This window comes from Papaver somniferum, chromosome 3, assembly GCF_003573695.1.
Source record: "Papaver somniferum cultivar HN1 chromosome 3, ASM357369v1, whole genome shotgun sequence".
Classification (NCBI taxonomy): Eukaryota; Viridiplantae; Streptophyta; class Magnoliopsida; order Ranunculales; family Papaveraceae; genus Papaver; species Papaver somniferum.
The window spans coordinates 1,973,348-1,988,404 of record NC_039360.1 but is presented as its reverse complement, the minus strand read 5'-3'; the positions used below and the strand labels follow the sequence as shown (position 1 = coordinate 1,988,404).

The 15,057-nt window shown below is 36.7% G+C and overlaps 1 protein-coding gene and 1 long non-coding RNA gene across 3 annotated transcripts; both read right to left on the bottom strand.

Moving 5' to 3' along the window:
• Positions 1–2,828: 2,828 nt before the first annotated feature.
• On the bottom strand, positions 2,829–7,442 carry LOC113355129. Of its 2 annotated transcripts, none has more exons than XM_026597906.1 (7): positions 7,055–7,442; positions 6,035–6,402; positions 5,702–5,943; positions 5,580–5,613; positions 4,568–4,636; positions 3,921–3,977; positions 2,829–3,222 (listed from the first exon to the last, which is right to left on the bottom strand). In XM_026597906.1, the coding sequence occupies exons 1-7, from the start codon at positions 7,328–7,330 to the stop codon at positions 2,925–2,927; spliced, it is 1,344 nt and encodes a 447-aa protein (XP_026453691.1). In that variant the 5' UTR covers positions 7,331–7,442; the 3' UTR covers positions 2,829–2,924. The 2 variants fall into 2 exon arrangements, with proteins under 2 accessions (XP_026453691.1, XP_026453692.1); XM_026597907.1 differs by having other exon boundaries at positions 6,035–6,261.
• A 4,223-nt stretch (positions 7,443–11,665) lies between these two features.
• LOC113355128 lies at positions 11,666–13,605 on the bottom strand. Its single transcript, XR_003362133.1, has 2 exons — positions 13,039–13,605; positions 11,666–12,750 (listed from the first exon to the last, which is right to left on the bottom strand). It is a non-coding gene; the product is annotated as an uncharacterized LOC113355128 (long non-coding RNA).
• Positions 13,606–15,057: the final 1,452 nt, after the last annotated feature.

The window sequence follows — 15,057 nt, the reverse complement described above, 5'->3', positions numbered from 1 at the left end:
AAACAGTTTGGGAAAGGTGTCGAGAGTTTTGGGAGCTAGGGAGAGCTAGAGAAGACGAAATCAGAGTTTAACAAAACTCTGTTTCTGCTGCTGCATGAAGATGAACACGAAGAACAATAGACTGTAAGAGACTGTCGTTCTTCAACAGTGACAGGGACAGTGGAGTGTGGGTCGTAGTTTCCCAAAGACTACATCATTTCATATGTATCGTTCTTGTGTGACGCTTCCTGTGGGTCGCACATTAGCTGTTTACACCATTTTCTATTCTTCTCATCATTTGTAAACCATTTTTGAGCCATAATAAATTATTTTGAGAGCATTTATACTATGATGAGCTAATTCCCTCGTAGCCAAGGCAATGGAGGAAGCTATTCACGCAACATAAAAGGGTAATTATTTCATTTAATTATATAATTCACCTAATCGCTGCTTTTGCAGAGTTTTAAATTGTTTGAATGATTGTCTTAATTATTTGTTATTCAGTTTGATAGGTTATGCTTGGTTTAATCTCTTGATAATCTATGCTTAAGGTTTACAAATAATGTTTGAGAATCTGTATGATTGATAGTGAATTAAAGATAAAAGAGGACTTAAGAATTGAATAGAGTTTTGAAATATTTATCATTCAGTTTTGCATAATAGTGGAATCTAATGTCTTGGTTACCTCTCACACCCATTGTTAATATTTTTGTATATATACTTGTATCAAATCTAAAAATTTAATCTTCACAAGTCCGAGAGTTTGAACCTCATTACTACAACCCACAAAAAATCATTAATCACCTTCTAATGGTTGCTTGTGCGCTATAAATTGTACTTAGAGAAGAAACGTTATGATCATCCTTTTCCTTGAAGCCTCTGAGAATCACTCTTGGTTTGATACATGCTTTGGTCATTATCTTTACATCCTCAAATTCATAAGGTTTTAGCTTCGCAACCAGGGAGTGTCCAACAAAATCTTTAGGATCCCGGTGGTTATGACGGCCAAACCACACCGTACAATCCCATTCCTTTTCTTTTTCTCTTAAATAGAATATAAGCTTTAAGGGGCAATTATCCTTCCTCGTAAGAGTCTTGTATACCCTGTTAGTGTTCTTTGGATATACATAGTCCTTTCTCTTGTGGCTATTCTTCTCCTTGTATTTCCTAGTTCTCTCGCAGACCATCTCAAAACGGCTTTTTGAACCTTGGGTATTCCTCACCAACACACACATATTCTTAAGAGCAGTCTCTTTAGCCCAAGCAATTGCTTCCTGTGGAGATTTTATTCCCTACAAAAGGACAACAATGGAAGATCATAAGGTTCATTACAAGCAATCCCCACATAAAGTTCTAAAAACTAGGTGAGAAGTATTGTTTGGTAACATACCAGAGACATTTTATAGTATTCGGACGTATCCGGACCAAGCGGTTTGGAATTTATTGGATCCATGTATGTCACAATCTAAGGAATAAATGAAAAGAAAATTTAATTAGTTAAATAAAAAATTAAATTACTATGCCGGGTACTATTTACGGCATGCTCGACGTCGGTTCCGCGAAAACACACAAAGCCGGAAACAAGTGACGGAATTCTCGATATGTAAGGTTTCAATCCGGTATTTAGTGCCGGCTTTTTCCAGAATTTAAAAACTACGCCGGTATACTGTACCGGCGTGCTCGATAATTTATAAACCACGTCGGTATTTAAGTTCAAAATTATGTAACTCCTGGATGTTTTTCTTGTAGTACCGGCATGGTAAGTTAGGAGAGAACCATGCCGGTTTGAATATTCCATGGAATATTCGGTGGTAGGTAAAAAGTTAACTGCGTGCCGACATGGTTTTTTTGGTTGAAGACCACGCCGACAACTGTTGAAAACTGGGGGATATCTACTGCCGGCTTAGAAATAATATGAATACCGTGCCGGTTATTGTGATGGCGGCGTGGTATTCATACTTATGCCGGCACCAAGCTTTTTCAGAGAAAAAATGGCGGTTTCAATAAAAAATTCAAATTTTTGACCACTTTGCAGCATTACCTGTGTGTTGGGGATGCTTGTATGTTGAACTTGTTTACTTTCTCGGATTGGTTCTTCAAAAAACACTTCATGCTCACGAAAATCATGATCCAAGGATGTTGGTTCATCATATAATTCCAATTGTGAGTTGTTATCATTAACCGAAGATTGAAGATATGATTGTTGTTGTAGTTGAGCTAAAGATTCAGCAACTGCAATTCTCTCTTCAAAATCATCTTCCATTTTCAAAAGAATAATTTCCACCCCAAATTTTTTTTCCCTCCTACTCTCACCTCACTCACACAAATTCAAATAAAAATACACACTAATATATCCCCCAAATACTTGACATTTTACTAATTTTAATTAACCACTAAACCTGATTAGTGAGGGGTAGATTAAGAATTAGAAAATTAATTAGATAAGGGGTGACCCTGATTTGATATTTGGATCCATATTTTGTCATGTAACTATATCCCCTAATTAGTTTTGATATCCCCAATTGTGGGTTCATTAACTACCATTGAACCACGAATTAACCGAATTTAAATGTTACAAATCCGAATAATACTAGTAAGCTATTTACTAGAGAAAATAAAACAGAAAGATGGGGCTAGGCCTGACCTCTCAAAAGGAAGAAAAGGAGACAGCCCAATCAAAACCGATAATATATACAAATTCCATTTGCTTTCATCTCTAGTGAATAAAATGATCACCGGACCGGTGTGTTGAACATGATACTTGGGAGACTCTTAAGCAAGCTGGTGGATTGAAGATGAATTTGACAATCTCTTCAGCTGCTTAATAGTTTAATATTTTTTTACCCAACTTCCAGTAAAACACATAAAATAAGAGTGAAACAAGATCTTGAACAAAATAAAAGAGCAGAAACGATGATCCAATCTCAAATTTATGTACAATATGCTTAATATACTTCGCGATTTATATCACATGCAAATATAACAACATCAGGATCTCGATCAGGATGATACTTTATCTTATTCATCTCATCAAAGTATGGTCGTAGGGCAACATTACAACCTTTTTTAGGATCATTTGCATGTTTCAAATCAGGATACAATATCTTATCCATCTCTTCGGATATAACAGGGGGGTCCCCCAATGCTTTGCGAGGCAAACATCTATAAGGATTCGCTTCGTAAGCTTCCCCATCAAGGAAATCTTCCCCGCCGAAAGCTTCAATACAGTATTCTTCAATTTCACTGCCATTATAAGCAAAGACCAAACTAGTTAACTTGAGTTCTTATTAATGAACAACTAATCACAAAATAATATCATGAGAACGACTGTAATACTCTACCCATCCCATAAAAATTGAGTCTTTTTTTCCCCTTCATTTTTGCATAAACGAAAAAGGGAAAAGACGACATTTTTATGGGACTGAGGGAGTATGTTTTTTTCTTCTTCTAGTCCAAAACAAGTTGGGGTAGGCTAGAAAGAAAACACGACGACTTCCAAGCAGTCGCCCATCTTGGTACTGCTCTTGCTCTTTCCTATAGAAATAGTTGGTATTCAACCAGGTACATGAAAACCTCATTCATCTATCTTGGTACTGCTCTCACCCTCTATTGGTCTACGGTCTATGTTGGCTCGCCACGCCTATCACGAGCTATTTTTATGTGGAAATGGCGGTGTTTTTACCGTTGGCTTGTCAGACCAATCACGAACCCTCCTCCTTTATCTTGGTGCAGAAAAACTACACATGTGGAGTTATAGAGGGAGTATATGTGTTGGAGTTATTAGTTTGGCATGTTTTTTTTTTTTTTTTGAAATAGCATGTGGTTGTTCTATGGAGACGGTCAGCGCAGAAACTCGAACTTCTAACCTTAAGTATGATAGTTTGTCCTCTGACCAACTAGGATATAAAAAGAACAAAAAGCGATGGTGATAATAATGGTACCTTTCAGTAGCATAGTGACCTTTGCTAGGAACTTCAATCCACAATAGCTTCTCACTACTGTTGGCACAAGCACAACATAATTTAATTGCTTCAGAACAACAACAGCAATACTGATAAAAATAACTACCATAAGTTTGCAACATTTTCTGGCTCACTCTTATGGATGATTCACAAAACCTTCAGACTAACTCTTATGAGGCACAGTTTGACTCGGCAATAAATCTTAATACAATTGAAACCTATAAATCAATGCCTTTGGGACCAGAAAAAATTATTAATTAAACGAGATTATTAATTTAAGGAATTACAATTTAGCTTTTGTAAGCCTAGTTGGGATCAGAAAAGGTTATAAAATAATCGGGTATTAATTAATGGAGTTTCAACTGTAATGTCATAAACTATATCATTTTATGCTTTCGTCTTTATTCCTACACAACTATGAGAACCAATCCCACATTTATAGTGATGTGGTATAGGGCTGTGAATTCATTGCGTCTTATATGCACAAGCTAGCAATACCCATTCTTATTAATTAAACACACATGGATAACAATTAACAAGTCCAAGGGGTGCACATAATTAGAAAAATGATTGTACTCACATAACAAACACAAACAACACAATAAAAACAAGGTAGTAAATAATACCGATGATATGGATACGGAATCCAAATGAAGTCCTTGGGATGCTTTCCGCTATTGCGGATCTCCTCAGCACTGCCGTTAATAAAAACCAAAAAAAACACTAATGAATAACAATAAACAATTAGAGCATGAGCAATGAGCATCATTTAAATTTGTACTTTTTTTAAAACATGGAATGATAAGATTTTTTCACTTCAAGAAAGTACTCCCCAGCACATCCTATATTTGGGAGTTGCAAATAAAACATTTCTACTACAAATTTAAGTAGAAAGTAATATCAAGATTTCCTTCATGACTATGATCTGGACTAAATTATTTTGGAAATACATCCTTAGGCAAAGCACTATGGTCGGACATTTCGCTTGGCTGTAGCTTAAATATAGAAATCAGAGTGACATTGCACCTCACTATAGGAGAGGGGCTTGGCTTAGCCTATTGAGACAGAAACTCAGTTTTCGTCCAAAAAGTAAATACGATAACTCGGGTAGTCAGGTTCCATATACTGATTTTTACATCCGATATTTCGGATAAATAAGGAAATCCCGAACATTTAGGCATTATCCATCCAGGACCATACATATTTTTCTAAACGGAAACTCCGTTTCTGTGACTCATTGCTTAGCTTAAACGAGGAATAGATCTGTTCCACTCTTTAGCGAAGCAAAACGAATTCGCCACATTAAAGCTAAGCGATGGTTCATAGTATGTCTTTCGCTATAATTAAGCTATAGCTACGCGAAACAGGCTACCATACAATTAAGCTATAGTGCTTGGCGTTACCTTTGAAGATGCATTTTTGCCAAATTCTATTTTAAGTTTGCTTATACTACATATTAATGACATGAAAAATTAGATAAAATTAGACCTCCACAAAGGTTTTTCTTTTTATACTAGTGTTTTAATATTTCTAGCTTATACCACATACCATGTAACACTCTTTTGACCCTAGCATTGGAGATGCTTTTATGTGTGATGATCAATAAAAAAGATGATTACCATGAGTTGATAATAATACCTGACAAGTGGATGTCCTCTTTGTCGATATTGTTCTGTGTAAACCGTAATAAATTCAGTAAGAATCAAAACAGAATCAAAACATATGCTCGTCCAACAAATTGAAACATTAAACAATATTACCAATTGCAGGGTTCGCAGGAATCCCTTCATCATTCAAAAACGTTGTTAAGAGGGATTCAGGAGTAATCTGATCAATAGTAGTAGTAGTAGTAGTAGTAGTAGGAGGAGGAGAATTGGATGAATCTGAAGAGTACATGTCTCTGTTAGCCATGTACTCGTGTAAGAAGTTAGTGGTGCCGGGTGTGATCCCTATGATCTTTAAACGTCTTTGATATTCTTTCTGCAAGTCATTATCCAATTTCCTTCATAAAAAAAGGTGCGCGATAAGAAACCAATGTTACAAGATATAGGGAATGAAACAACTGATAGAAATCGATTCTAGTAACTACTTACGCATAATCAAGTCCTTTGTAATATATATTTTCTTCATCTGGAGCATATGCATACTTGATACAGAAACTGTCTATGGAAAACCCATCTGGATAAGCAATGACTCCATACACCAAAGTAGTCCCGAGGTAATTCGTATTAGTTACAACTAAGCGTATGCTGGACTGCGGATCATTAACACTATCCTTGTCTTGGTCATTCTGGTTATCTGATTCATCACTGTTTTCCTCCTTGTTAACATCAGTAGAGAAATCAGGCATGTGAACAAATACTTTGATATAATTACCCATGTATTCTCTAGTCAATATTACAGTTTGCTCCCCTGGCTTATCTTCAATTTTAAAGGGGAATTCAATTGGTGTCTCCACCACCTACCAAAACATATAAAAACAGCGCATTTCATCACGGTCATCATAAAAATCTTGATACAGCATATCTACTATTGCAGAGCAGTTTGTGGCGTTGTATTTCTAAGATCCTTAACTAGTGAAATAGCTAGGGCTAGGCGACATATTGTCGGCCAGAAAGCAGGATGTAGACACGTTATGAAATCAACAATATTACCTACTAAAACCTATATATTATAAAAAGAAGATGCAGTTGTTTGTGTAAGGACCAAGGACAACCACCATCGGTCGAAAAAGGCAAAAGACAAAGAAAAAGACAAAGGATGATCAAGATCAATCTAACTGTGCAGTTTCCTAACAATAAATTGTTGCTAAACCCAAATTAATTGTGAATAAATAAGAAGTATCTATATCGAAATCGAAGTGTCTGTGCTACACAGATTATAGCTGACATTTTTTATATCAGTGTTTAAGGACAATATGACAACTACCCAGAGGTCGTTTTTGATCTAAGATTTCTATTCTTAGATCTTCCAGCAGGTCAAAAATAAAATAAAATCTGATTCAGTTAATGACACACTCTTTCCGGCTAAAGAATGGAAAATCTTTCAATTTGACGACCACAGTATATCAATAATGTAATTCGATAGATAGAATTTCATGAAAATAAACGTACCTTTTTAAGAAGATCTTTTTCAGCTTCCTCACCGGCAGATATGATTTTATCAGATTCAGGCGGTCTCTTCTTACCGATAGAAGAAGAGAAGTGACGAGTTGTAGTCCGAAATAATACATCTTGTCTATAAATTAAACTACTACTTCGGCTAATTGTATTCCTGCTGTTCTTCAATTGAGGGGTGATGAAGATGGAAGAAGATCTATGAGCGGTCCTCGGATACGCTAGTAGTACCGGGGTTAGCGAAGATGCAGCTTTCTTGATGATTCTCGCCATTTAAATAATTGATTTGCCTGATTAATCAGAAATCTCCACCTCCACGTTCGTTTTCTCTTTACAGGGTTAGGGTTTGATTTGATACAAAAAAGAAGAGGATTCAGGGTTTGGTTTTACCAGCTCCAATTCTGAAGATACGAGTACTTATTTCTTGCTCGTCAAATGGGTCTGGATCTGGATCTCCTTTGTTAAGTTCGTCCGGCCCAAAGGATTTTTTTTTACGGTGTGGTCACTTTATTATATATGAAATGGCAGCCAACGACCAGAAATAGTAAAAAATTTACGGACCTAAAAGGGCTGCCTCTTTTAACTTACCTCCACTCCCAACAAAAAAACATGCAGCCTTCCCTTTTATTACAAACCTGTGATCCTTCCGGACGAATCCCGACAGAATGTAATTCAATTAATTCAATTTTCTCTCACGTGATAAGAATAGTAAAGGCAAGCGAATATATATTCATGACAGAATAAAATACAATATCGAATAAAAATCGATTTAATTTTCTCCGATATCTCAAAAATAATGAACGCAAGCGAATACTGATTACAGAACACTGAAATCCACCTCTATTTATTATAAAATTATGTTCATGTGTTATCTGTTTTGTTCACGATATTTTTTACTATCTAGCATTCCAAATGAATGATTTCCATTTTACATGATTCAAGCATGGTCATTCGGACAGTGTCTCTAACAAACAATTGGAAAAATTAATGAAACTTCAATTGCAGGCCCATCAATATATAATTCGTCGCATTTTACCGAATTTTAGCAAAAATAAGTTGTTTTAATTTAATGTAAGAAATGCAATGAGGGGGTGCCGAAGGCAGGGCTAGTGATTGGAGTGAAGTCGTAACAAGGTAGCCGTAAATAGAAGCTCTAGAAGCTTCACCTAGTTCACTCGCCAAGTTTCTTTGCATCTACGACACTAAAGGCGACGTCATTCATAGCCTAGCCATGTCTAACTCTGGGGCAAAGGTATATCAGCATCCCTGATTTCGTGCTCCATTTCATGCCTCATTTCATTGGAAATAAAAAAAAATAGTTTAAGTATTAGTTCGATAACAGTTAAAACAATGTAATTGGCTCTTTCGATGTAAATAATATGTTTTTTGTCCTTTGATTATAAATCTGTCTTCACGGATATGGGTCGGTTTAAAGAAGGGAATATTAAGAAAATACTCATTTGAGGAAAGCCAATTAAGAAAGTAATCCTTTTTTTTTCAAAATTAATATAATGCCCAAACCGTTAGTAAAATCGTCAGGAACCACCCACCATACTGGTAAAATCTCGCTGAATGCGTAAATTTCTCATACGACGGTATATTTTGATGGGCACAATTACATAACTGCCCATAATTAATGAACGTCTCTAGATGGTTCTCACTAATACTTGACCGTTCGATTCACTAGGACCCTTACCTTTCCCATCTATGTCCTTTCTTCTCCTCACCACTTTACCAAAACCGTGCGGCTCCTCGGCTCCTGCTCTTCACCACTCTCTCTCTCTTTCTCGTTCTAATTCTTTCTCTCAAAATCGTCCATAGTATTGCCATTAGGATCATCATCATCTTCATCTTATGAAATCATGTCGTGAGATGTTTTTTTATTTTGTTCTGTTTTCTTTGATTTTGAATCAGTTTGCACCAGCAGCTTGGTGATTGTATTGGATTTGAAGATGAGCAATGACCACGTTATTTTCAGTTAGAGATTTATGATGGCTTTTTACGGTTTTTATTATGGTTACAAATTGGAACTACATTAAAAACCCTAAAAATCCATTGCATAAAACCCTTAATTGAGGATAAGAAGGTAAAGACGTATAAATCGATCATTCAAGGTTTACTTTTTAGAGATTTGAAGTCGATTTTATTGAGGTAGTGTTTGAAATTATGGTTCTTCAATTTATGGAAGAACATGGTTTGGGGGTTCTTTAAATGTTTCAATTTTTACAGATTTTTCATTCTTATCTCTAAAGCGCGATTATGCAATTTAATTGTTTTCCCAATTTTTCTCTGTTAATTTTTAAACCCGTGAATGTATTTTGTACAATATGTGTATCGCTTTTGAAAGATTTGAGAAATTTATATGATTAAGAATGTAGGTGTGATTGATTGATATATTTGGAGGGCAAATGGTACTGATACATTTTCTTTTTCTTTGAGTGGTTATTAGATGTTAAACAATGAAAACTGACCCAAATATTAGTAGTTACTACTCAGAATTTAATGATCATTATCTTTTGTTTGTTTCTTCCTGATGCAGAAAGATTTTGAAGAGTTTCTGTATGTTTAAAATTGTTGGCTCTGCTTTCTATTTGTATTTGGAGTAGAGCTGGCAAACGGGCGGGCCGGGGCTGGCTTGTTACGGATTACACGGGTTCGGGTTAACACGGGCCAAAATCTGCGGGTCAATATTCTTCACGGGTGGTCATTTCTTCAACACGCGCCCGTAACGGGTAAAATTTTCGGGTTTACAGGCTATCCAACTTGTTTAATTAAAAACAAAATTAAAGTTTAATTTTAATAAAAAATAAAATGAGTACAAATTATATCTTCTTGCAGCGTCTAAAACAGTAAACTAGGTGTAGAAGCGAAATTAAAGCTTAATCTTAACGAATAAAAGTTCTCAAAAACATCACCACCCATAGCTTAATCACGAAACAAAAAACATCACCACAATTGGAAATTTTAGATTATAGATTCAATTTTATGTTGAAAGAAAAGGAAATTGAACTTACAAAACAGACAAAATCGAAAATCGATGCTGGTACCTTCGTCGGCCTACCCCTTTTCTTTAGATAACTAGCTCGACTCCTTTTACTTACATCGTTAGATTAGCATGATCAGATAATACTAGCATGAATATATAATCAATACGATAATAGACAATCACACACGACACAAAGATTACGTGGTTCACCTATGTAGGCTACATCCACGACCATAACCATCCCGAGAATTTTCATTATCATAACAAGTTATTACATCGTCATGCATCATATAATCAACTAGTTATATAACCCACTAGCGCTAAACGTTAGAAACAACAAGACATAGTACGAAGAGTTTACGTCTTCCTTTGTTCTTCTTCTTCCATAAACCTCCACCGCCATGGTTGCTTCGACTTTAGACAAGAACATGAAGAACATCATGAATTCTAGCTTCTCCCATACGAACCCTATAAACCCTATATTTCTCCCATACCCATTCTCACTACAAGTCTCTCTTCTCACATTGATTTTACCCCATCACCAACCATCGTAGGACACAACGGTTGTGACTCAATCACTCCCATTATTGAGAGAGGATTCTACTAGAGAATGGATTTCTACTCACAATATAAGCCGTCTTATATAGTAGACAAATCCTTGCTCCCCAAGTCTTAGAACTCCTAAAAATAGACTCACACCTTAATTAGAAAATCCTAAATTAGGAAACCACATAACTTGGGAAACACCCAAGTTACGTTCCGGTAAGTTCCGGAATCTTCACGGAACAAAACCCCAAAAACAAATTGCAACAACAGGGAAGCAGAAAATTGTAGAAGAGGAGAAGGGACAGTTGAAAGAAAATTTGTTGATTGCCTGAAGCACAAATGTAAATTTCATTGGGCTTTTTACAAATCTATACAATAATAGACAATCACACACGAAACAAAGATTATGTGGTTCACCTATGTAGGCTACATCCACGACCATAACCACCCCGAGAATTTTCATTATCATAACAAGTTATTACATCGTCACGCATCATATAATCAACTAGTTATATAACCCACTAGCGCTAAACGTTAGAAACAAGAAGACATATTACAAAGAGTTTACCTCTTCCTTTGTTCTTCTTCTTCCATAAACCTCCACCGCCATGGTTGCTTCGACTTTAGACAAGAACATGAAGAACATCATAAATTCTAGCTTCTCCCATACGAACCCTAAAAACCCTAGATTTCTCCCATACCCATTCTCACTACAAGTCTCTCTTCTCACATTGATTTTACACCATCACCAACCATCGTAGGACACAACGGTTGTGACTCAATCACTCCCATTATTGAGAGAGGATTCTACTAGAGAATGGATTTCTGCTCACAATATAATCCGTCTTATATAGTAGACAAATCCTTGCCCCCAAATCTTAGAGCTCCTAAAAATAGACTCACACCTTAATTAGGAAATCCTAAACTAGGAAACCGCATAACTTGGGAAACACCCAAGTTACGTTCCGGTAAGTTCCGGAATCTTCATGGAACAAAACCCCAACAACAACTTGCAACAACAGGGAAGCAGAAAATTGTAGAAGAGGAGAAGGGACAGTTGAAAGAAACTTTGGTGATTGCCTGAAGCACAAATGTAAATTTTCATTGGGTGTTTTATAAATCTAGGCCTGTTTTTTTATGGTTTACAAAATTAGGCCTTATTTGACCAAAATTAATGGATGGAAAGTTAGCACCGTTAAGCGGAAATAAAAAGACTTATTAGTCCTTTGAATTGCTAATTTGAACCCAACTAGACGGGTTGACTCTGTACATGTGGACTCGGGTATGCCAGGCGGACTTTGTACACGTCACCAATTCCAGATCCACATCAGCAACTGTGGCACAGCTCAATCTTCACTGATCATAGCCATGAGAACTGTTTGCAACCACCACCAACACCTGTTTGATATCAATAACATCACCACAACAATTCATGCCTGCAATTCTGTCCACAATTTCCTCCTTTCTCAGCCAACTCCCACTGCATCACAGAATACTCAAACCCTTGAATTTCCTCCAACATCAATCTTTCCCTGAGCTCATCTTTTGAATTCAACTTCTTCGCAAACCCATACTCAAACCATTATGCACATCCATGGCAAGAACAACCCCAGACCAAGGCATATAACCACCAATTTTCCTGTCTTAAATCACCACCAAGATCAACCACAAACATCTTCTACTGCAATGACCACCTGCAGTTCCACACAAACCATTTTGCACATTCCCTTACTTTGTAAACTCAGCTTCAAAACCATGTCTCAGCTGACCACAACTCAAATCTCAGTTCTAACACTCAACTCATACATTCCATTACTTCCTTGCTTGCAGGACCAGCACATACAACAAATCTTGCATTTGTTCTCAACTTCAATCCGCAATTATACTACCACTGCACCTGCAACAACCTTGATTCCTCAGCTGCACCTAGCCATTGCTTAACTAGTGACCACTGTCTTAGTCTATTGCAGTTTAGCAATTGCAACAATCTCAGTTCTTCAATTCAAGATGCTGGATGGAGGGATACAAGGAAGACAAGGCAGAAAAAGTTGTCCTAGTACTTCTAGAGAAAGGACACCAAGACGCGTAAATGATTAAAGCTACATAGCCATGACCATATCTGAACAGCAGTAAGTGCCTTCTTCAATGAGACATCATTACCCTGCAGAAAATCATATAGTCCATCAGCATCAAAATACTACACGAACATATGCCTCTAACTATCTCAGAAACATTTCCAGCATGCTGGACCTTACACAGCTCACTAGGTCATACTAATGGATATAAGATAGGTTCATCTATGCAGCTATTCTCGTTTTATGCATGTAGTCATTTAGAGGCTTCACATTTCTTCTTCAATTTCTCTATTCACTGTAAACAAAGCTAAAAACTAATTGCTTCTTGTTAAACTATAATTATTAAGAATGTCTGGGGAGAAATTCATAAGTACCTGATAGGAGAAAGCAATTGGGTCCGATCGGAAACCTGGACAAAGTAGTTACAAGGGCCTCCAATTCTTCTCATATGCACAGTCACACCACTTCTCTGCTTAGAAACATCAACCTCAAATCTCATCTCACTACCAGTTTCAGATACTCATCACTGCCACCAGATCCATCTCCTTCTTCCACCAATTTCACCTGCAGCAGCAGAAACTTCTCCTCTTTCTTCTTTGCTCAACAACAACACCATCTCGTTTGTGAACCTAAAACCATTTCAAATCGAACCTCAACTTCAATTTCAGTTAATCATCTCCTCTCTGTGAATTCAATTTCACCAAACCTTAATCTCCAATTTCTTGACCTAACTACCAGCACATTACCCATTTCCATTAAGCATCAACCACCAACCCATCTCCTCTGATTTGTAATAACTCTCGAATTCTCTATCAATCATAGCAGTAGATCCCATTTGTTCTTCTCGGATATCTCGATTCACAGAACCCATCTCTTCACTGTAATCCTCATCCATGGTAATCAAAATTCCATAGAAACCCTCTTGATTTGAAAATAAAACCCTCTCTAAAGAACAGGAGAGAAGAAGAAGGAAGATAATGAAATCTCGATCTCTCTCTTCTGATAGATGCATTCTCCCGCGCAGGACACGTGTGTCGACAACTACAATGTACGTCTATCCTGGCCGTTTAATAGTCATCGAGATTTCAGCGTTCTAGATTTGGCTTTCGGATCCACACACGTGTGACTGACACACGTACGGAAGGACATTTTAGTAATCTAACCACATCAATGAAATATTGTTGCACGAGTAATTGACAATAAATTGATGGTTTGATTAGCTTAGATTTGTGAGAAATAAAAAAAAAAGACTAGATTTGAAAACAGGCCTATAAGTGTATATATTCCATTTTTATTTTACTTGTTACAATTTTGATCCATTTGTTGCGCGCGCAGCTTACTGGTACGCGCACTTGTATCTGCAGGGACATCGTGTGATATTATTACTGAATAGATTCATCTGTTAACCGGAATCACCATATAGTACTACTGATGATGGATGAGACTCGGCGAACTTTTCACTTATCAGGCCCAACAATGAAAAATTAGCGTTGGGCTTAGCTGGCAACACCCGTTAAACATTTTTTGGAGACTACTCAAAAAAAGTGAGGGACTACTTTGTGATAAAATGTCCACCCTAAACTTATAAGGGGTGTCCTAAAGTGTGGAAATGACTAACCTACCCTTCACATATATATATATTTACCTCCTCCCATCAACACCACCTATATGTATATAACCACCTCCTCCCATCACCACCGCCGCTCACCACCACCTACCACCACCACCCACCTAGAACCACCACCGCAGCCACCTCTATATATAACTTAATTTAAATCATTAGCGAAACAAAATCAAAATCAAAATTATAACAAACCCATTACTTGTCCTTCGTTTTTAGTTGAAAAAATGAGAAGTAATCATCAAAATTATAACATACCCATTCTTTTCAATTCGTTATTTGTTGAACAAATCGATTAGAAATCATCAAAACCCATTGAAAATAGCAGTTACAATAGATATTTCGGTTAGCATATTTTTTTTATAACCCTAGAACTGGTAACCGAACTTCCAAAATAAGAACAGTTCGGTGTGCTCGCAACTCTTAGGCCAATATCTGTTTATCGAACTTACAAAATAAGAACAGTCCGGTATGCTCGCAAAAAAATTTCTCGTAACCGAACTATATTTTTCCTTTGAAAGAATGAGTTCGGTTTTGTCGATAATTTCACTGGGTAACCGAACTGTTGAAATAATTTTTTCGGTATGCTCGCAAAAAAAATTCTCTTAACCGAACTCTATTTTTCCTTGTAAACAAGGTTGTTCAGGTGAAGAAAAATGGCTACATCGAAATATGTTGTTGGGGCCCTAAAATCTGAACAACTCTTGTTTACAAATATATTGAATTCGGTAACGTCAATTTTTCTTCCCAGCCAAACATTTGGTTCCGTTAC